The sequence below is a fragment of the Protopterus annectens genome, chromosome 2.part1, assembly GCF_019279795.1.
Source record: "Protopterus annectens isolate FY-2018-M chromosome 2.part1, PAN1.0, whole genome shotgun sequence".
In the NCBI taxonomy this organism is placed as follows: domain Eukaryota; kingdom Metazoa; phylum Chordata; order Ceratodontiformes; family Protopteridae; genus Protopterus; species Protopterus annectens.
In genome coordinates, this window is record NC_056729.1 from 923,204,853 (window position 1) to 923,229,282 (window position 24,430).

The following is a 24,430-nucleotide window of genomic DNA, read 5'->3' on the forward strand; positions in this document are numbered from 1 at the left end:
CTGGAGAACCAGATTCTGCACCCTCAGCTTCTAACACTGAACCTTGCAGCCTGGTTAATTACATAATCTCTCCTTTACCATCCCTCAGTAAACCTGTGATGGATATAATTTTAGAGGCAAAGAGGCCTAGCACTAGAAATTCCTATGCTGAAAAATGGAAAAGATTCTGTGCCTGGAACCAGTCTCAAAGGATAAGCACAGCAGCCCCCGATTTACCTCAGATTTTACAATACTTAACTGAGATGCTTCACAAGGTCCTGTCTTTTTCCTCCATTAAAATCCACGCCTCAGCCATTTCAGCTCATTATAACACAGAACCCACCCTTTTCTCTCATCCACTGCTCAAGCAGTTCCTCAGAGGGGCCAATAATTTGAGACCACCCAAGAGAGCTCCAACCCCAGCCTGGGACCTTAACTTTGTTTTGGAGAAACTCACTCTACCTCCTTTTGAGCCAGCTGCTACTGCAGACTTAAAATTTCTTTCTTGGAAAACAGCTTTCCTCTTAGCAATCACTTCAGCTAGAAGGGTATTTGAATTACAGGCCCTTATGGCAGTGGAGCCTTTCATCAACTTTCATGCGGACAGGGTGTCCCTCAGAACCAATCCATCCTGCATGCCCAAGGTAGTATTCAGTGTGGCTCATAATCAGTCCATTCATTTGCCAACCTTTTTTCCCAATCTACAGAACAAAGGGGAATGGATACTGCATTCCTTAGATGTGCACAGACAACTCAGATTCTACTTGGACAGGACTAAACCTCAAAGGAAATCTGAACAACTGCTGGTAGCATTTGCTGCAGGGGCAAAGGGGAAGGCTGTTTCAAAGCAAACCATTTCTAAATGAATAGGCCATTGCATTCATTTCTGCTATAAGCACCATGGAATATCAGTCCCCCGGGGGGGATCAGACCTCACTCCATCAGGGCTGCATCTACCTCTGCAGCCTTTCTCAGAGACGTCCCTACCAGGGACATCCTAGAAGCTGCTACCTGGAGTTCTGTACATACTTTCACCAAGCATTATCATTTGCCAATTTTCTCTAAATCCAGAGCTGGCTTTGCCACTGCAGTCTTGCAGGGCCTTATAGCTGGTCCTAATGCTATCTAAATTCCTCCTCCCCACCATAGCTTTGGGAATCTCACCAACTGTAATAACTGCAACAGTGAAACACGAAGAACATAGTACAGTTGTGTACACTTACCATAAACGTAGATGTTCGAGTGTGTTCACTATTTCAGTCCTGGTTACCCTCCCTCCAGCCCCCTAACTTCTTTTGGCTATACCTCTGCTTTCCTTTACTATGCTTAAAAGCCTTTTTGGTGTATTTGCTTTTTTGTTGGAGGTACATCATTGTACTTTTATATTTAATTGCTCCCCATTAGGGAAAACTGATGTAATGGCATCGGCTGCATGCTTTATACCCCCGACGACTTGACGTCATGGAAGAAGGGACAGCAGCTGACACAGGACCCAAGACTTTGTTAATCAGGCCGACTGAGGGCTACCTGCAAGCAGATAACCCAAATGTAATGACTGCAACAGTGAATACACTTGAACATCTACATTTATGGTAAGTGTACACAACTGTACTTTTTAAAAGAACTGAATTTCATTTTTTCTGTTACCTAATTGTGTGTTTCACTGAATAGTGTGTGCTGTGTGTCTCTCTGCTATAAGAAGGGGTGGTGGTCTTCTCACTTCTTTGTTATCTGATATTTAACTGTTAGCCTAGAGGGCTTCCTCTGTACTTTAAGTGCTAGCCACAAAGTTTGAGAATTCAATTTATGCTCAGCTTCTGAGAGACTTGGTTGGCTACAATCACCTGCATTAGAAGCTGAAGTTAAGTGCAAACTTGCATTAAAGTATTTTAGTCTTCTGTTAAGTACAATCTTGCAGTTTTAAAAGTACTGCATTTCATTTTTTTTGTTACCTAATTGTGTGTTTCACTGAATAATATGTGCTGTGTCTTTCTCTGCAGTTAGTTCTCCACCCACCCTCCCTGTTCTTGTGTTGGTGGCTCTGGAATTGCCCGCCCCTCCTGTAAGTCTGTATTTGAACACTCCTCCTGGGTCCATCTCATTTGCTGACTTAAACGAGTACAGTGAGATCATATTCTGAGTCTAGTGTTCACTCTACTTAATACAGGGAGAAGATTTGAGAAGGCCAACCCACTTAGGTTCTTCTTTCCTCTCCCCTTGCACTTTACTAACAAACAAAAAAAAAAAAATTGCACTTTATTCATCTGCTTTTACTGTATTTGTGTTTCCTCCTACTTTATTTTGCTTTTGCCTCTTCTTAAAAGTACTCAATTTTATTTATTCTGCTGCATTTATTACTGCTTGGTAGTAGCCAGATTAAATTGTAACTGTTATTCTGAGTCTTTGGTTTAAGCACTTGGGCTTCATACCGATTGTTTTACATTAGGAAGGTTTGTGGTCTGCACTGTTGTGGCAGGACAGGTAGCTTACATCCTTCTTTGCTGGGAATTGCTGATTGAAAGCTCAGTGTCTGCTATTCTAAAAGTGTATTAGTTCTGGTTTAAGCACGTGGGCTTCAGGACAGTTATTCTACATTAAGAAGGTTTGTGGTCTGCACTTTTGTGGGAGTAGAGGCTGGATTCTGCCCTTCTGAGCTGGGTATTTCTGGTCACAGGCTTACTGTGCCTGCTTATTTGAACTGTTTCTTTCTGAAATTGGTGCGCCTTGTTGCTGTAGCATAGACCAGATTCAGGCCTGCTGAATCTAGCTTTGTTTGTATAACTTGAGCACTGATCCAGGCCATCTTTTTTTGGAGAAGGTTCCCCTGCACCCTAGTAGCAGGAGTGTGCAGTTAGAACTTGTCTGATTGAAGACTGTTGGAACAGGGCTCAGTTCTGAGCTTTTTTCTGGTTAATTGGGTAACTTGTTTAAATCAGTTTGTTCATTTTCTATTGTTTTATATATGTAAAAAATTGCACTTTATTCATCTGCTTTTACTGTATTTGTGTTTCCTCTTACTTTTTTACTACGGGCATTGACTACAACTCTGATCTGAGATATATAACAATAGGTATCCTTTTCTGTGCATTTAAAGTGGATTTTTTGTTGTATCTGCTTTATTTTCTGAAAAAAAAAAATAAAAAAAAAAAATATATATATATATATATATATATATATATATATATATATATATATATATATATATATATACACATATATATATATATATACATACTTGTTTCCTGCCTTTCTAAGCTAGTATAGTCCAGTTTTCAGGTTAGTGCTGAATTCATGGCTGTAATACAAATCTCTGTGTTTGCCCGTACCTTACTTGGATAGAAGGAAGTTTCTCTGTTCACCTGTGAGAGAGGTGAGCTTTGAGCAGCCTATCTGTCCCTGGAGGAGTGGTTTCATCCCAGAAATTAGTAGTTTATTGGCCATTTTGGGCTAATTTCTCTCTCTTTCATTTCCCTGCTATAAAAACCACATTTGCCCGGTTTTGCGTGCCGGGCAGCACTGGTTAGCTAGGGTATAACTATTCCCTGCTCCAGAAAGTCTCCTCTTCAATTTTTCCCTTGGAACTAGATAAACTTTCAACTTAAGCATTCAAGCCATTCATTCCTCAGCCCGGCACTTGCTCAAAACTCATAGCAAGCACTTACAAACCCTAGCACTAGCCCCCCCTCATACTGTACAGAAGGACAAGGCTCTCTATTCGACCTTACCAGACATTCAGTAAAACATTTCACTGTACCTATCCAGGCATGTCCAAAGGGCAGTTTCAGGTGTACTCTCCAGTCCAACTGGTGAATCTGGGCATTTTGAGGCACTGTTACAACTGCTTCATGTACACAGACAACCCTCTCCTCCTACCACCAAACACTAATACATGTGAGAGATGGAATTATACAGACAAACTGGAGGCTAAGCTCTCTCAACCCAAGACTGGATCAGACAGTGAAGAGGAGAAGGGAAATACTGCTTCATGTACACAGACAACCCTCTCCTCCTACCACCAAACACTAATACATGTGAGAGATGCAATTATACAGCCAAACTGGAGGCTAAGCTCTTTCAACCCAAGACTGGATCAGACAGTCAAGAGGAGAAGGGAAATACTTGCATCACACCACCAGTTTCACATAGACCCATTAAACCAGCACCGGCAAAAAAAACACATAAATACACAAAAACATACTCGAAGGCTCTAAATAAAAATCTGCAAAAGCAACAGAGACGTCCAAAGCAGACATCCAAGCAACCTCCACCCCCCATCACAAACCATGTAACACATACTTCACAAAACCAGTGTGCCATGCAATCACAGCCCTTAAGGCAAAATAACATACCCAACATACTAGTAATAGGTGACTCTATAGTCAGGCACACTGATGTCCCACTCACCAGGCTGAATAAGGAGAAGGTTACTGCTAGCTGCCTGTCTGGTGCCAGGATCCGCCGCATAACACAAGCACTCAGATCACTCCAGAGCAAGTACAAATACAACTCTGTCATTGTCCATGTTGGTGTGAATGACCTGAGCCGTACCTCCCTGGACTACATGAAAATAGACATGGAAGACCTCTCTGATCATGCAGCCCAGGCCTGTATGACGCTGACCGTGAGTAGCATCCTGCCCTCACCAAGAAAGATACCACGATTAAAGAAACAATTATCAATTTCAACAATTGGCTAAGTTTCTGGTGTCATTCAAAGGGGATCCAGTGTCTGTCCACCTGGGATGACATGCTTGATAAGCCACGCTGCTTTGCTAGAGATGGCTTGCACCTGTCACCCTTAGGCTTTCGAATACTGGCCAAGGCTCTTGCCACCCCCATAGTGCCTTTTTAGGCAAGGCTCAAAAGACAAACCCCCCGTCGTAAATAGCACAATTAACAAAAAATGGAGGGTAATGCTACTCAGTGCCAGAAGTCTAAACCTCAAAATGCATGCACTCGAGGCACTCCTCAGTATGGAAAAAATTGATATATGTACAGTAACAGAAACCTGGTTTAAGGCTCCAGAGAGCACCCCAGCGCTACCAGGCTACAACTCATACCATACATTTCAGCCACAGAACCCGGACCGAAATACAAAAGGCTGGGGCGTATCCATATTCATCAAGGATGCCCACACCTCCAGGTTAGTGGCACAGCACGATGCTTCAGAGATCATCCACATGCAACTAACAATGGGCAAAACTGCAATTCAAATTTTAGCTTGCTACAGATCACTCACCATGTCCCAGGACCCCCATTCCGCGTTTCTGGAAACCCTGGGAAACATAAAGGTCCTACCAAACACCCTAATATTGGGCAATTTCACTTACTCAAACATTAACTGGGAGAACTACTTAAGTACTAACTCCCTTGCCCAACATTTCCTAGAATTTATAAACTCAAATGCCCTGGATCAACTGGTCAACACTCCCACCAGAGGTGACAACATATTGGACCTGGTCATCACCAACATGGGCGACCAGTGTTCCACACTGGAAGTCAACCCCTCGCTGGTTAGATCAGACCATAAACCATCAATTTGGATATCCACATTCCTCCCCCACCCCCGATAAGGAAACCACCGTGAAAAACTTTTCAAAAGCAAACTTCACGTTACTTAAGACCGAGGTGGAAGGTTTCAAAGCACCCATGCTATAGGATAACGCTGCCCAAGCTGCAAAATCCTTTACAAATGCATTCTGTGGGCACCTACAAGAATGCATGCATCGTCCTATCCCAAGCAAAACCAAGACTCACTCCTCCAAGAAAAGGAAACCAGTCTGGCGGACCCCTGCCATAAACAAGCTATGCAATAGGAGGAGGAAACTAGTACAGAAAAGAGTAAAATCCCAAGAAGGGAAGACGTCCCTGATCAGTATCAGCAAGAAACTACGATCTCTCATAAAATCATCCAAGGCGAGCTTCGAAAGAAAAATTGCCAAGGACTCCAAAGATAACCACAAGGCATTCTTTAGCTATGTCAAGAATCTAAGTGGCAATACTCAGAACTGCTTGGAGTCAGTGCAGAATGGCACAAAATACACTGAACAGACCAATATCGCCAACATCCTGGCAGACAGGTTCAGTGCAAACTTCACCCACAAAAGGGCCCATAACCATATCAGAAGAATGTAGAGCTCCTGAAATCACAGTCACTTATGTTAAAACATCCCTCTCCAAAGCCAAAAACACAGCATCAGTGTGACCGGATTGTGTCCCAGGCTGCGTCCTACACGAGGTCAAAGACGAACTTATCCCTCACCTCGACACACTGTTCAAACTCAGTCTGTCCACAGACTATGTACCCATAGAGTGGCTTACAGCAATGTTTTTTCTGCTCCACAAAGGTGGAGCCACAACAGACCCCGGGAACTATCGCCTTATAAGCCTGACTGGCTTGATTTGCAAGCAGGGTTGCCAGATTTCCGACTGGCCAGGCAGGGAAGACTAAAAATCAGAGTTCCGCATTAAACAGAAGTAGCTTTTTATTTGATTGGCCCAGGCCAATCAAAAATAAATAAACAGAGCTATTTCTGTTTAATGCGAAACATCGCAGTTCCGCATTACACAGAAGTAGCTCTGTTTTGCGATGTTTTGATTGGCCCGTATACCGGTATACGGGCCAATCAAAAATCGCTAAACACGGGGCTACTTCTCTTTAATGTGAAACTGTGATGTTCCCCATTAAACAGAAGGAGCTCTGTTTTCCGATGTTTTGATTGGCCCATATGCGGTACGGGCCAATCAAAAATCGTAAACACAGAGCTACTTCTGTTTAATGCGGACTCATATTCCACATTAAACAGAAGTAGCTCTGTTTTGCGATGTTTTGATTGGCCCATATACCTGTATACGGGCCAATCAAAAATCGCTAAACACAGAGCTACTTCTGTTTAATGCGGAACATCACAGTTCCACATTAAACAGAAGTAGCTCTGTTTTGCGATGTTTTGATTGGCTCGTATACCGGCATACGGGCTAATCAAAAATCACTAAACACGGAGCTTCGTTTAATGCGGAACTTCTGCATTAAACACAAGAAGCTCCGTGTTTAGCGATTTTTGATTGGCTCGTATGCCGGTATACAGGCCAATCAAAAAAAAAAAAACAAAGCAGAGGCTGCCCGGGATTTAAACCTGCAGGGTGGGAATTGGGATCAGGCTGCTGATATCGAAACAGTCCCACCCAAATAGAGACGTCTGGCAACCCTGTTTGCAGAGCTATGGAGCGCATTATCATGGAACTCATTAACAGAGACACTGGGAACCTCCAAACACTGGACCCTTCCCAGTTCGGCTTTGTTAAGGGCAGATCATGCCTCCTAAATCTGGTGGACTTCTTTGAGACAGTTACCAAGGCTATAGATGAGGGACTAGTGGTACACACAAGCCTACCTAGACCTCGCAAAGGCCTTCAACACCATTCCCCATTCTGGTATTATAGACAGAATCACAATCCTGAGCATAAACCCCTACGTCACAAGATGGGTTGCCAACTGGCTCACAGACAGAACCCACATGGTGAGAGTTGCAGGAGCTAGGTCCGACTCTAAACCAGTTACATGTGGCATTCCCCAGGCCTCAGTCCTAGGACCCCTCCTGTTTGGCATATATTTCTCAGAGGTACAGGCAAGCACAGGAGGACTATGGCTGACCAAGTTCGCAGACGACTGCAAACTAGGGGCTATAATGGATACTCTGGCTGACACAGACCTCCTCCAAAAAGGGTCTCACTGAGATGGATACCCGGTGTCAAAATCATGGCCTCAAGCTAAATGCCAAAAAGTGCATAGTCATTCCCTTTGAAAAACAAAGTTACCCACAAACTACCACATAGGTTGTAGTCCCCTAAATACAAAGATGTAATAAGGGATCTGGGGACCCAAGTAGCTAGTAATCTCTCCTTTGATAATCACATTGCCAAAGTGGTTAGAAAATCCTTCTATGTGCCCACCTAATCACAAAAGGGTTCTGATCCAGATCAAAAGAGGTCATTGTGCCCCTCTACTCATTACACCCATCATAGAGTACAATGTCCCATTTGGGATGTACCTTACAAGACACCTGCAACAGCTGGAAAGACCACAGAAGTACTTCACCAAGAGGATCACTGGCCTCAAACAAATGCCCTATACAGCTCGACTGAATAAACTCCAGCTGTACTCGTTTTGCATACTGCCTACTCAGAGGTGATCTCTGCCTGACATACAAGGCCATGTCCAACCCATAATTGATGGACATGGTCCACCTAAAGAAAACCTTATCCCCTCGAGCCACATGCTCTAGGGTCTAAACCTCACCACAACAATAAATAGGACATGCTGGAGGGATAGATTCCTGTGCCAGAGACTTCCCATGCTTTGGAACAAGATTCCAATCTACATTAGGCAGAGCTCCTCACTAACTCTCTTTCAAGAGAAACCTTGACGATTGGATGGGAAATAGAAAGTTTACCTCTGGGATCACTTCAGTGACTGTGCTGGACAGAGGCACTGGGGACTAATCTAAGGGGGTGGTGAAAGCCAACACATTCTGGCTAGGCTTATAAATGCCTTTGGGTAGATAGCCTAGTACCTACCTATGAGCCTGTGAACCTAAATGTGCTTCAGAAAGTCCCAGGGTCCTTTCCATGATCCATGTGGAGATGGTCCTACCAGGGGCAGAAGTGGGGGGTCACTAAGGGAAGATGCCACCCACATGGAAGCGGAGGCCTGCAGAACCAAGGATCTAAGAACACTTTCCCTGACCGATCCTACTAGCTGTTCTGAATGGAGGCCTGATTGTACACCTGTAGAGGCAGTCGGAGGTTGTCTATCTCTGCACCAGAGAGCCTTGCTAGAGATTACGAAAGATACATGGGTGCAGAGGACTCTTTTCAAAAGTTACATAATACCGTTTCCCTCCTCCCCCTTTAAGGATAAATAAAATTCTCGATGTTCCACCCAGTCAGTGGAAAGAAGCAGCACAGAAATAAAAAAAGCGGCTAGAAAAAAGTCATCCAAGAGGTACCCCCCAGGCCAGAAAGAATCTAGAAACTACTCAAGATTCTTTTTAGTGCTGAAAAAAAAACAGGGGACTGGAGACCAATTTTGGATCTCAGCATTCTGAACAAATAAATTGAGTATACAAAGTTCTGGATGGTCACAGTTCAGTCCTTTTTGTCTTTTCTGCACAAGGACAACTAGATATGCTCAGTAGATCTTCAGGATGTGTACCATTGTATAAAAATGAACAGATGATCCAGAAGATACCTATGCCTCTGGCTGGAAGCCACTCATCACCAGTTCAGAGGGCTGCCCTTTGGCCTCACCACAGCCCTTAGGGTGTTCACCAAATGCTTGGCAGTAGTAGCAGCCTACTTGAGACAGCAGGGATTCCAGGTGTTTCCTTATTTGGACTGACTCATAACCACGCCATCCAGGCATCTGCTGACAAAGTTGCCAAGATTATGCCCTCCAACTGTGCTCTCACGTGGGAATTCCCATTAGTTACAATAAATCTCAGCTAGAACCATCTCAAGTGTTAGAGTTTATAGGAGCTTTGTTCAGTCTGCCATCAGTGATAGCCTCCCTTCCCTTACAAAGTGTACAGACTTTTGGATTTCAAGTCAACAAGATAGTCCAAAATTCTTCAATGTCAGCTCTATTGATTCTGCAAGCTTTAGGGTCAATGACTGCTGTGATAGTTCTGGTTCCAGTAGCAAGATACCGTATGAGAATTCTTCAATGGACCCTAGTGAATCCATGGTCTCTTCTGCACCAGCCTTGGTCTGACCAGATCAGATTAAGTCAGACATGCAGAAATGATCTCATTTGGTGGATTCACTCAGATCAGATTTTACAAGGCTGCCCCACATTCTTCCTCAGCCTAAACCCGTAGTGCACTACGAATGCTTCCCAAATTAGGTGGGGAAACACTTCTTGTGAAAGACAGTCCAAGGCCAATGGTCCCCCGAAGAGGCCAGCATGCATGTCAGTGTTCTAGAAATGAGAGCAGTTTTCCTAGCATTGCAGGCCTTCTAAGACTCTACCTTCAGGGACTATTGCGATTCAGATGGACAATATGTCAGTGCATGGTACATCAACAGACTCTGAGGAACCAGATCTTAACCCTTATGTCGAGAAGCTCTGAGAGTATGGTAATGGGCAATCTCATCCAGTTGATATCTAATAGCAACTTGCCTTCCAGGGAAATCCAACATGATTGCAGACAAGTCAAGCAGGTCCATTTTATTGCCTCATGAGTAGTATTTCAACTTCAGAGTTGCAGAAAAGATATTCCACCAATGGGGCCAGCCTTGCTGTGACCTATTTGCATCTCACCTCAATAATGAGTGCAACAGGTTCATTGCCCTGATCCCCCCACTGGGGGGAATCACCGAGAGATGCTCTCCTCCACAGTTTGCCCCCCGGTCTCCTCTATGCTTACTCCCAACCCCTATAATCCTCAAGTTTCTCTAGAAAGCATCTTGATTGAATAGCACAGTCATCCTCTTTGCTCTTTATTGGCCTCATCAGATTTTGCTTCCCTTTATTTGGCCTCATCTAGTTCATCCTCCTTGGATTATGGATCAAATTCCAGACCTCCTGTCTCCCCCCACAAACATAATTCACATGGACATTTTAGGCCTAAAGGACCACATGGTTTCTCCACATCATTTGATAGAGACAACCCAGGCTGTCCTCCTCTATCGGTCACAGTCATTTGTCTTTCCATCAGCCTTCCACCAGGAAGATTTAAAGAAGTAAATGGAAAAGATTTGTTTTTTGGGCACAACAGATAGACACTGACCCTTTTTCAGCACCAGTACCTAAAGTTCTTGAGTTTTTGGCTACAAATTTTAATGAAGGGTAGCTCCTTGACTGTTAAAGTACAACTAGCTGCCATTTTTAATTTTCATATAGGAGTAAACAATTCCACTTTAGCTTCTTCAAACCATTCTAAGGCCTTTATAAGGGGAACCTTTCTTCTGAGAACCCCCTTATAAGGATCCAGCTCCACAATGGGTTTTGAATTTAGTTTTACAAGCTTTGACTCTGTCTCCATTTGAACTGTCAGCAAAGTATGAACTAGAATTTTTAACTTGGAAAACTATCTTTTTAGTAGCCATTACATCTGCAAGAAGAGTTTCAGAACTTCAAGCCCCATCTTCTAAGCCTCCTTGTTTAAATTTTCATAAAGATAGGGTATCATTATGAACCAACCCATCCTTCCTACCTAAGGTGTCAAAATCAAACATCAGTCAGTCTTCCAGTATTTTTTCCAAATTTCGTGAATAAAATGGAGTACATTACACTTGACATTCATAGACCATTACATTTCTATTTGCGTAAAACGGAAACATTCAGAAAATCAGATCAAAATCGGCCAAGCAGTTACCAAAGTAAGTTTAGCCAAGTGGCTAACTTATTGCATTTCCTTTGTCTACAACAAATTGAATTTATCTTTGCCAAAATCTTTGAGAGCTCATTCAGCCAGGTCCATGACAGTGTCTTCAATATTTATATCCAGATCTTCCATGGACGATATTTGTGCTGCTGCAACTTGAGCTAATCATCGTATCTTTATTACTGATTACAAGTTGGAGCTGGTCTCTAGGGGAAGAGCAGCCTTTGGCTCATCAGTCCTCAGGAATATCGTTTCTTAGAGTCCACCTGGGATTCCAGTAGCTGGGGACTCTGTCCCACTTGTTGAGGAAGGAATGAAAATTGACAACATCAGATAAAGAAGTTGTGTACTCACAATAATGTTCCATCCGTGTTGCCCATTTTTATTCTTCCTCAACTCCCTTCCATCCAACCACCTACCATTTGGTTTGTGACTTCTGGAAGAATGAGATGATGTTAAGGGAACCCATATTCCTGCCTTTGAGCTCCAGGTATTGTTTTTTCATGTAATGGTTATAACCTTGTTTTTTAATGAGCAATACGGTCATCAAACAGGATCTGGTTTATGCAGGGGCCTAGGGCATTGTGGGTAAGGGAGGAGCTCAAGACTTTTCAGTATCCATGATCTACAAAAGTGGCAGAGATGGATCCATGGACTGGATCTGAACCCACTTGCTAAAGAAGAATATAAATGGATAACACAGATGGAATGTTATGGTGAATACATAACTTCTTTTTTAGCCTTGCTATTATTGCATAACACACAGCAAATGGGTCAGCCAGAGCAATTGGAGCAGGCATAACCGTGAGACTGCACACCTGACTTCATTTGTGATTTTGCACACAACTTTAAGACTTCCTTTACTAACGTACCCTTTGAAGGTACCACCTTTTTGGTACCACAGTTAAAGAACATACGGTGAAGAGTGAATAAGGTAGGAAGATACTCTCTGCAAAAGAAGTTAAGTTCATGTCACCTCAGCGCACCTCTTCCAGGATCCAAAAAGGGGCTCAGTCACTCTGGTTTAGGAAGTCTCACTGTCAGTACAGTTTCTGTTCTGAAAGAGATGGCTGTGGCAGAGACGGCCACTTTAATGGACGTAGGCCTGGAGGTCTAGGAGGTCTGCAACACCAAGGATTCTGAGGACCTTCTCAGACAGGTGACCTCAAAATCCGTAAAGGTTTGCTTGACTGTTATACTTTGGAAGCAGTCAGGGAACAGCTGTCTCTCTACCGTCAATCCTCAGTCACCATCACAGGAGAACGATGGGTAAGAGACATAATATTCAGTGGTTATTGGAGCACCCAAAATCACTATTCAGCTGCCCATTGTGCCACACAATCAGGCAAAAGCAGCTTAATAGGGGTTCTCTCTGTTGTAAAATAAAAGCAGTCATCTAGGAGGACTCACAAGACCAACACAGGTCAGGATTTTATTCTTGTTTCTTTTTGATTCCAAATAAGACAAGGGACCTCCACACAGTTCTGGTCATAAGCTTCTGGTCATAAGCTTCCTGAACAGCTATGTCAAAAAGACCTGCTTTTGAATGGTACGTGTAGGTTTAGGGACTGTAAAGGCAGTTTTGATTTTGGAACAATGAGGATAATTTATTGTCAGGAATTTAGGCTTAGGGAGCGTTCAGAGAATATGGGTTTTGGGAGTGGCAGGGGGGAGTTAATATTGGGAAGTGTTCAGGGAATTGGGAATTTATGTTTAGGGAGGGACAGGGTGTTTTGGGGTTTGGTTAGGAAGTGAGGTTCAGTTTAAAGTTAAGGATTGACTGGGATTTTCACAGACATACCAGCTCACATATAAATATAAACACATAAATAAATATACATATATGTGTATGTGTGTGTGTTTATAAATATATAGTTGGCTGTAAGGTTTTCAGGCAGTGACTGTGAGGAGAATTTAGGTTTAGGGAGCATAAGGGTAATTTAGATTTTGGGAATGATCAGGGAAATTAAGTTTAGGGAGTGGAAGGGGAGCTCAGGGATAAGAAGTGACCAGTGAAGTTATGTTTAGGAACTAAGCATGGAATTTAGATTTGGAAAGTGAGGGAGGTGTTTAAGGGGAGTTTAAAGTTTTTCCATGTCTTCAGAATGAATTGAAGCATTCTGTATATCTCCAGGACACTTGCCTCCACATGAAAGTATGGAAAGAGTCCAGGAGTTTCCTGTGCTTCCAATTAGGATCCAGTCAGTTTCTGTTCAGAGCCCTGCCATTTGGTCTCACCACAACCACAGAGTGTTCATTAAGTGCATGGCTGTTGTAGCAACTCATCTCTGATTACAGGGATTCAAATTTTCCAATCTTTAGGTAACTGGCTCCTGGCCTCTGCTTCCAGAGAGTCGTTTCTTCAGGTGAAAAAGTATTTACTACATCTTTGTACAAGGTTAGACATTACAGTCAATGTACTGGTGGCTTCAATCACCGTTAATTGCAGAGGGAAGACCCTTTCATCTTACCTCTCAAGTAGCAACAGCAACCAAGGACGCATCTTCTCTGGGGTGGGGCATGATGAAGTGAGAATGGTCCAAGGTTTGTGGTCAGAATCAGAGGCTTTTCTTTACATCACTGTACTTGAAATTAGGACAGTTTAATTTGTGCTGCAGGAACTTCATAAATGGTTTCTTCTAGGAGTCATAAACATTCAGATAGACAACATGACAGTAGTTTGGTACATCATCAAGCAAGGGGGACCAAATCTTACTCACTCTGTCGAGAAGACAAGAGTATGGCATTGAGCAATGGCCTCTCACTCATTTCTTGTTGCAGCATCTATCACCAGGATATTCGAAGGTCTAGCAGACTGGTTGAGCAGAAGTCTCCTCCTTCCTCATTAGTGGTCTCTAACTGTAGGGATAGCACTAAGATTTTCCATCACAGGGGTGAATCATGTTGTTTTTTGTTTACAGCTCCTCACAACACGAAGTAAAGCAACTATTTCTCCATCCTTCCTCATAAGGGACAAGACCCCAGGGATGCTCTCTGCAATTGTTGCCAGTGAGAACTACTCTGTTTATCCACCTACCCCTCTCATTTAAAAAAATTTATACAGAAAACCATTCATTGAACGGTAACAGTTATCCTCATTGGTGTGTTTCAGTCAAGACAAATTTGGTTTCCTCACCTAACTCACTATGTGAAGGCCCACTACTTTGGTTCCTAGACCCATTTTGGGATTTGATATTACACCTGTCCAGAGAGCCTCACTAGACCTTCCCAACCTGAAGCTCACTGCCTGGCTTTTTCAATTCTGTTAATGGCGTGGGAATTTTCCCTTCCTTCTGATGTTATACATATTGTTGCAGCCTCTCAGAAATCTTCTACACATAGAATGCATCATATCAAATGGAAAAGGTTTGATCTGATGTTGATAATCTTCTTCCCATTCATCACTGACGGGTTCGGTTCCGAGCCGTCGGAACCGAGTCGGCTTGATACCAAGCTCGTGTACACCAAAAACTCTCGAGCTAAGCTGTTACCCACAATGCCCTTCTCCCAGTTACTTCAGCTCTCATTTGCCGCACAGCCATATAACAGTGTTTCACCGAGCTCTCCAGCCAAGTGTCATATTTTTACAAATTTTTGGTGTTTTTGAACCTTTTTTTTTAATTTAAACTCATGTTTTCAACCCTATCTCTTTATCTAGCTACCCTTCGGATATTTCTTTTACCATCGTTGGTAACGCCCTCTCCTACCCTTATGGTATCGTTTGATACCATTGTTGGCATCTTCCCTTTCTATACTTTTTAACAGTAATTTGTTTGTTTTTTCTTTGTGTGTTGGATATGGCTGAGAAAAAAGGAACTTTGGGGTTCTAACATTGCACTTCCTGCAATGGCAAACTCCCTAACAGCGACTTACATGATGATTCCGTGTATTGTGTAGCAGTTTCTCACCTCTCTGTAAAACCTCCTTGCCAGATTTGTCTGAGTTTTAGTCAGCGGATGCTGAATGAGAGGAAAAACAAACTTATCTTGAAAAGACTCTTATCCACACCTTTCTCAGAGACCCTTTCTGTGTCGGAGGTCTCACCCCTCCAGTGAAGGACAAAAAATGTTCACATTCCGATCCCTCTTCACCGGCTGGTGATAAGGGCAAGGCCCACAAGTCTTCCACTGAACACAAGATTGCTTCCTCGGCTCCGAATATTCCTGTTGCTTCTGTTCCTAGCTTAGCTCCAGTTGCTTCTGTGGACATTACGATAACTTCAGCACCAATATCTATGGCTCCAGTCTTAACTACAGTAACGACTATGGCTCCGACCTTATTGTCTACGATAGTCTCGGCACCAACTTCACATCTCACTGCACTGAAGTCTGTTCCAACGATCCCCTTGGAGCCGATAATAACTTCAACTACAAGCACTTCTTCGGCACCGAGCCTTTTCTCAGCACAGTTAGTTCCTCTGGTCTATATTGAATCACCAAACGCTTATTAAAGCGAACACCGATTCATTGACCCCATGTAAGCGAAAGCTTACAATCTCGAACACTCAGAACAGCGATTTTTTTCCCCCAAGGAAAAAAAACGCTGTTCTGAGAAACACACACACAACACAAGCACACCACAAAATATTTCTAATGTGGGGGCTGTGCCCCCACCCCCCATACTTAAATATATCAACTCCGAGACCGCACTACAGTAACAAAGAAGGCAAAATACCGAAGGTGACCAAGCAATTTCTTTCCCAGGGAAAGAATTCACTTGTATGCCGCTTCGGTATTTTGCCATTTCATGCTATAAGTTTGATCAAAACACATTGGAAAGAATACATCTTCAGTCAGCTAATAGGGAACTAGTTCCTCTATTGCCTGTTTCCAAGTTAGAGTCTTCAGTGCCAACAATTCAAACACCATGGGCCCAGTACTCCCCCTCATTGGATCCGTTCTTAGGCCAGGCTTATAGCCCTTGTCTGGACTGGCCTGACTCCCCTTCCAGAGTGTCTGTAAGGTCCACCAGGAGTCTGTCTGAATTCGATGTGGTGCGCCTGCTGGACCAGCTATTGACAGCCAGAGGGATAAGAAACATTCCTAAGACTCGTCTCACTTCGGAGTTTGGGTCTACTGCTCCCAGGACACCCACTTATTCTCCTTCCTCAGATCCATCGGTTCCGAGGCCCATAGCTCTGACGTTCTTGGTGGGATCCCTTTCCTTTGCACTGACAGTGACCCTCACTGAGGCTCCGAGGCCTTCCCTTTGTGTTTTGGTTCCTTCGGATCCATCCCTTCCTCAGTCTCATGGTTGGGGGGTGGAACCCTCGGTTCTTAGCACAGTTCCAAGTTTATCGGTTCCGTCCTCGAATCTGGGGGCAACGCCCACCCCAATCTTGCTTGTTGCTCCATCCCCGGGAGTGGGCCTGACGGAGCGGGGTGTGACCCCAGTTCCGAGATTGTCTTACTCGGTTCCAGGCTCCCATTCCTCTTCGGGTGGGCCTACTTTCCGGGTGATGGAGAGGGTGCTTGCTTCTGGAAGCGCTACTCCTATGTCGGATCATCCCCCTGCTCCCTCTGGGCTACAGCTACCATGGGCCACCTCCCCAGGACACTGAGAGCACAAGCCCCAGGAAACCCCAGTTCAGGGTAATTTTCCTTCTGAGTCTTCTTCAGACTTTCCCACTGAAGAACCCCCTCAGAAGAAGGCGTGTAAGAGGAAGCACCTTGACTCTCCGGTGGAGTCTCTCACAGAGGATATGGACAACGATGATGGGGAAGGGTCCCCATGGTCACCCCCTGACGATATCTCCTTCGGAGACATCCTGGAAATATTGAAACAGAGGGGTGACTGGAAGCCCTCCAATCCTTCCTCGGAGGAGTCTGTCTTCCTGCAGGCTTTCTCCTCTTGGCCTTCTACTTCTTGGATGACCCCACCTGTCAACGAGTTAGTCCAGCTCATCGTGCAGTGTGCGTAGAAGAACCCTGATTCTATTGAGGCCATTCCCTGGAGACCAGACAAGATTCTTTCCCCACCAGAGGAACATCCTCACTGGTCTAGAGGCTTGCCAGTAGACACTATGGTGGTGGCGGCAGCCGCGAAAAAGGACATTGCGGAGGAAAGTCCTACTGTTCACCCACCCAACAGAAAGTTCTGGGCTGTGGACAGACTAGGGAAACGAGTTTCTGCTTCAGCGACCTTTGCAGTCAAGTCTCTGAATTACTTGGCACATTTTATGAGGCTCCAAAGGGATCTTATCTCCGAACTTTCTGGAGCCCTCACGGGTCAAGTTTCTGATGGGGCACATGTCAAGTTTGCTTGTCAACTTGCCACCTTTGAGTCTGTCTGCAATTCATCCATGAGGTTACTCTCCCACACAACCGAAGGGGCGACTAGAGCTGCGGGTGCAGGCATAGTCATGAGACGTCATACCTGGATGTACATCAGTGACCTTGCGGACTCCTTCAAGTCCTCCTTTTTGAACGCTCCCATTGAACCATCCGTGTTGTTTGGTTCTAAAGTGGAGGACACCCTGCCCAGGTACAAAAAGGACGGAAAGACCTTGTCTGCTATTGGCCTATGTTTTTTCATGCCTCAACGTTCTTTTTCCAGGAACCAGAGGAGTGGAAAAATATGGCACAAAAAATATCATATTCAGAGCTAGGGCTTCCTTTGAGGCTTCCATCCTCAAAGGGTTCCTGTCATGAGTCCTCCCAGGGTTCAGATAGCTAGGAACTCTGACCCATGTGCCAGGTCAGACAGACTGAATGAATAGAATGTGAAAGTTATGTTCATAGCATAATGATAGATCCTTTCATTCCAGTCCCTCTGATGCAACAACCCATCCTCCTTCCTTTGCCTACTTATTAGACTTTGTTTTTTCACAGTAAAGGCAGTGCAGATTGTATGGCTTTTGGACATTAAACTCGGTCGGAGTTAATCAGGGGAGAGCAGGGCATTCTGAGGAAAAAAGTCTAGGGAAGGCATCAAGGCTGAAGTACAAGAGCGGCCAGATTGGATCCAAGCTGCTGCTTGAAGCCTTGGGTCATATGAAACAGACTGGAATGAAAGCATCTATTATTGTGGTAAGAATATAACTTTCTTTTTTCTGTTATTTGTTGATATAAATACACTCCCTCCAGTACAGGTCTTTTGAGTGTGTATCTTTAACTCCCAGTGGGTATGGCTTGAGCCTTTAAAAAATGAAGTCATCACCTTACAGTTCTAACAATTACTGATTGACAAAGGTCAAATATCAATACAATTGTGTTTGCCATCATGTATGCTGCAAGATAAAATCTTCTGATATCTTGTATGTAACATGGCTTTGGAATTATTAATGCAAATATGAACAAGCGATATTTGGCGCCTAGAGGCATCAGTAGGAGGTAACTGCAGATGCACCTGGAGGCATCACTGATGTAATGAGTTAAATCTGGTATGTAAGAAAACAGTAAAAAATTTGACTTGTGTGTTCAGTGGTTGTTATTTACTATGCTGTTTCATATGTTATTGTATACTGTTGCTTATTTTGTTCATTGATTTTCTTATAGGTTATTCCGTTTAGTTGATTATATTAATTCATTTACAGTACATGCTGTATTGTGCTCTGCTGTGTTGGGGGAGCCATAGACTGTCCCAGTAACTAAACAAAAAAAAAATCAAGAAATCTTTCTTGGACTGCACAGGAGTCTCATTTTTCCCCAAGAACACTGTTTTAAGCTTGTGTCTTCATGGCCAGCAGTATAAACTTAAATGAGAGGTGAACCTTCCTGATGGACACTGTCCTCAGTCATTGGTACCACTTATGTACAGTTCGGCATGGCACATTGCATTTTGTAGCTGCAGCTTCATAAGAAGAGAACGCACACTACTACAGAAAAGTGTGGTTGTAAAATGCTTCACATATTGCTGCACACTATGCAGTAATGTGGAGTAAGTAGTCAGCAGAAGAAGTTGTTTCAGGCATAGTGTCTCAAGAGACTGCTAGTGCTTGTGTTTTGTGCATGTTCTCATCCATGGTAGTCTTTCAGTCATTGCTAAACATTTTCTGTTTGTAGATGTGTGTAAATTAGGTATAGTTGTATTGAGTCAATTTGAACTGATGCAGTCAGCTCTTATAGGTAATGGAACATTTATTTGTTGTTGTAGGTGCTGGAATATGGACTTTAACTGATAATTACATTTAAAATGGGAATACTTAAAATGTGTTCCAAGAATTTGATAATGTACTTCCTGCTTTAATGTGTCATGGTTGACAGACTAAATGCATTTTCATTTATAAATTGAGGTAATCATGTGATCTGCTTTGTGCTGTCAGTTTATAGTTTATTAACCAATAAACTTGTTTTTTTTTTTTTTTCAGAAATTACAGGATAGCTTACAATCTTGCACATGAACTAAGAGCACATGAAACAAACATGCTAGAAATAAAGACGATGGCAGGATTTATAAACTACAAGGTAAGCTGGAAAAGCATCATTATGAAGAGAATTTTCATATTGTATTTATTGAAGTGTTTTAAAGGGGGTTCGATATTACAACTTTCAAACTCCTGTGAGTTCAACATTGTAATATAGACCTGTTTTAAATTTTTTTAACATTTATGTAATGTTTTGAAATCCATCTGAAGTGTCTGTGATACAAATTATGGCTTGAAGCTAGGAAAGTAGGAAAGCAAGAACACAGAAAAAACAAATAATAAGTGATTTATTTGTAAGGGAGTTCAGAACTGATGCTAGCACACAGTGTGCCACTACACAGATGTGCACCTAGTATTCTGGGAAGTCAATTACCCTGCTCATGTGAAGTGCAGAAACTCACAGAAAAGAAGTCCAACTGTATTTTTAGTGCTACTTCCTCCTTCATCAGCAACATTTTTGACACACGGAGACTCCTGCCGGTCCATAGTTTGAAGTGGTTGACATCTCCTTGATATGAACAACTTTGTCTTTCAATCTGTAGAGATAATAAGCGTAGCAATTGCATTCTCCTCGAACCTGTTAGCAGAATGTCTGCTACCCTTGTCCCCCAAAAAGTGCACATACCCACAGATTTGTTTAATATACAGGCAAAAAGTCTGTTTGCTTTGCTCACACCCTGCTCACTTTAGTCAGTTATGCATGAATGTCGACAGGTAGGAATCTGTACTATATTTAGATAATATTTTGCATGCATCCAGTTATATTATGTGCACTTGAGGCATTTTGCGGGATTAATGTTTGTGCTGCTGTTTTTTGTCTTTATATACTTAATTTCGCTCACTTAATTTTTTATGGTCTAGTACAACACATCATACCAATTTCAAGCTTGAATATTTTTGCAATGTGGTCTTAAGGTCTTAATTTATTCATTCTCCAGTAACCAGCTTAATCAATTTCAGAGGTTGTGGGAGATGTGGGCTTATCCCAGCACTCACTGGGCTCAAGGTAGTGAACTGTAGTAATTTGCATGGGTAGTCTGCTGTTAAGTCAGTATGAGAAGGATCTAATATAACTGGATGTAGTTATGAAAATGAGGTCTCTGCTTCAATTAATGCATTTATTGAGGGTAAGCCTGTAAGAATGGATATTATCTTTCTTTAAATGCTAAAGGTGCTGGATATTCTTCTGCTTTCAAGGCTAATGTTAGTGTTGCACGTAAGAAAGGAGACAGTACTTTAATAGTGGTCAGACTTGAGGTTGTGGTCCCTTTTTTGAGAAAGGGGGAAGGAGGGCATCTTTTATTTGTAGAGGGATCACCGTTCTTATCCTCACCTGGAAAGCTTACAGTAAGTGCTGTAAAGAAAACTTCATCTCAGAGTTGATCCTCTGATTCAGGAGGAGTAATGCAGACTCTGTCATGGCTGTGGAACTCTGAAATTATAGTGTTTGTCCATGAGGAATATTGGAAGGATCATGGGAGTGTGCCAGTATAGTCTACATGTATTTTGCGAATCTAGAGGAGGCATATGACTACTTACCCTAGAATGACTTGTGGGAGGTGCTGCAACGGTACAGTATCTTGGTACCACTGATGTGTGCCATTCAGTCTCTTTATTTGACATGAGTTTAGTGCTTCCAAGCCTGTGAAGGTAGCCCTTGAGATGTGTGTATGAGAGCTTGCTTGTGTCTAGGAGAAGGGTAGATTCTACAGTGACAGGGAGGCTCACATCAGCCAATGGAGGATTAGTGTTACAAAGTAAATATCTCCATAGCCTGCAACCCAGTATGATATGGGCTGCTGACTGAAGTAAGGGGTGGCTGTGTAGTTTTGCAGTCAGGAAGAAGATTGTATCTGTACAATAGGAACCCATTGTGGAAAAAAGCCAAGTTTACTTGGCCAGCAGGACAAATGCATACTTCTTCCAGAATGAGAATGCAGATGAGTTGGATGCAGGCAAAGGCACAGTGTATCCCTTATGGCTGAATGGATAACAGACCTTCCTGATTGCTCCTAGGCTTTTAGGCATCCTACTGTAGGAGAGCAGATGATCTGAAATCTCGCTGTGGGAGGCACAATGGTCAGCCTACACCGGGGCAAACAGTAATTAGGGAAAATAAAAGTCTTACAGTGCTAATTTGAGATGTACAGTGCTTAATGTTCCAGTGATACAAGATGCCTATTTTTGACAATTAGCTAGTAATATTACTGTAAACTTAGAAAAGAAGGGGAAAACAAAATTGTTATTAGTCAACATGCATACTACCTACAGTGGATATAAAAACTGTACACACCCCTGTTAAAATGCCAGTTTTTTGTCATAGAAAAAAAATGAGACTACAATAAATCATTTCAAAACTTTTCCCACCTTTAATGAGACCTATAACCTGTTTAATTCAACTGAAAACCAAACAAATCTGTAAGGGAAAAAATATAAAAAATAGAAAGCATGCAATAAGCTGGTTGCATAAGTGTGCACACCCTTAAACTAATTCTTTGTTGAAGCACCTTTTCATTTAATTACAGCAATCTTCTTGGGTACACACCTGCCATCAGTTAAAGAGACTCTGATTAACTCCGGATAAAGTTCAGCTGTCCTAGTAAGATTTTCCTGACATTTACTCAGTTGCCTGCTGCAGCAAAAGCCATGGTTTACAGAGAGCCTACAAAGCATCAACAAGATCTCATTGTAAAAAGGTATCAGTCAGGAGAAGGGTACAGAAAATGTCCACAGCATTGGATGTACCATGGAACACAGTGAAGACAGTCATCAAAAAGTGGAGAAAATTTGGGACAACAGTGACGTTGCAAAGAACTGGACGTCCCACCAAAATTGATGAAAAGACAGGATGAAAGCTGGTCAGGGAGGATGCCAAGTGACTTACAGCAACATTGAAGGAGCAGCAGAAATGTTGGCAAGTAATGGTTGTGTACTACATGTGACAACAAATTCTCCATATGTCTGGACTATGGGGAATGGTTGCAAGACGAAAGCCTTTTTCTTACACAGAAAAACATCCAGGCCTGGCTAAAATTTGCAAAACAATACATCAAGTCTTCCAAAAGCATGTGGGAAGATGTGTTATGGTTTGATGAGGCCAAGGTTGAACGCTTTGGCCACAATTCTAAAAGGTACATTTGGCACAAAAACAACACTTCGCAGCACCAAAAGAAGACCATCCCCATGGTGAAGCATGGTGGTGGCAGTATCATGCTTTAGGGTTGCTTTTCTTCAGCTGGAACTGGGGTTTTAGTCAAGGTGGAGGGAATTATCAGCAGTTCCAAATACCAGTCACTTTTGGACCAAAACCTTCAGGCATCTGCTAGAAAGCTAAAGATGAAGAGGAATTTCACCTGTCAACACAACAATGACTCCAAGGAATGACTCCAAGCATACATCCATATCAAGAAAAAAATGGCTTCACCGGAAGAAAATTAAAGTTTTGGAATGGCCCAGCCAGAGCCCAGACCTAAATCCAATAGAAAATCTGTGGTGTGACCTGAAGAGGGCTGTGCTCAAGAGATGCCCACTCATTCTGACAGACTGAGCGCTTTTGCAAGGAAGAGTGGGCAAATATTGCCAAGTCAAGATGTGCCATGCTGATAGATTCCTACCTAAGAAAACTGAATGCTGTAATTAAATCAAAAGGTGCTTCAACAAAGTATTAGTTTAAGGGTGTGCACACTTATGCAACCAGCTTATTGTACGTTTTTTATTTTTTATATTTTTCCTGTAACATATTTGTTTTTCAATTGAATTGTACAGGTTATAGGTCACATTAAAGGTGGGAAAAGTTTTGAAATTATTTATTGTGGTCTCATTTTTTATATCACAAAAGCCTGGCATTTTAAGAGGGGTGTGTACACTTTTTATATACACTCTACTACTAAGTTTTAGAGCATTATTCTACAAATAAGAAAGCATTTGTGGAAAAAAAACACCCTCTTAACAATGTTATAGTTAAGAGCAATATAAAAGAAAATACATTGGTTAACAATTTAAATTCAGTAGGATATTGCAGATGTCCTTCAAGGATGCATCTGCAGTCCTAACAAATGGGTTGTCCTGTCGTCAGGCAGCCCTTCGGTCGGCCGGATTCCAAAGTCTGGGTCTGGCCTCGGCTGGTGTCGCACTTCACCCGACGTCATCTCTGCTGGTCTTCGGGTATAAAGGCATCAGCCAACGCCGTTTTCCTCAGTCTTTCTTGCCGCGTGGCGCCCGAAGCAGAAGCTGTTAGTGCCGGTCGGTCAGATCCAGAGATTACTACTACCGAATACTACCAAGACTTCTAAAAGCTAGACTCTTTCTTGCCTCAGCCGATGTCAGAAAAAGTGAATAACTGTTTAACTTGTGGGAAACAAATACCTCATAAAGATTTCCACTCTTACTGCTTACCTTGTTTAGGCCCAGACCACCAGCCTGTTTAGTCTGTGCTTCTTCAACCGACGAGCGTCGGAGTTTGCTGAACAGTTTTTCGCTCAGATTTTGGATCCTCCGACTTCTCAAATTGTTAAGAAACGCCAAAGACCGACATCGCGGTCCGCGGTTTCGGCGAAACCACGGTTAAGCAAAGTCTCGGTTCGCCGAAACCGCCAATCCATGACTACTACCCTAGTTGAATCGGCCTCTGAAGTTTTGCCTATTAATGTGGTTCCTCTAGAATTATCGGACACCATCCCTTTGATGTCTCTACCCCAGCA

At 42.9% G+C, this 24,430-nt stretch overlaps 1 protein-coding gene across 1 annotated transcript in view; it reads left to right on the forward strand.

The window, feature by feature from the left end:
- The window catches only part of TRAPPC11 (trafficking protein particle complex subunit 11), a 2,455,228-nt gene that overhangs the window by 727,833 nt on the left and 1,702,965 nt on the right, over positions 1-24,430 (forward strand). The window contains exon 8 of the mRNA XM_044062556.1: positions 19,674-19,770. Within this exon, the coding sequence (XP_043918491.1) occupies positions 19,674-19,770 (97 nt within the window). The remainder of the gene's footprint in view (positions 1-19,673; positions 19,771-24,430) is intronic.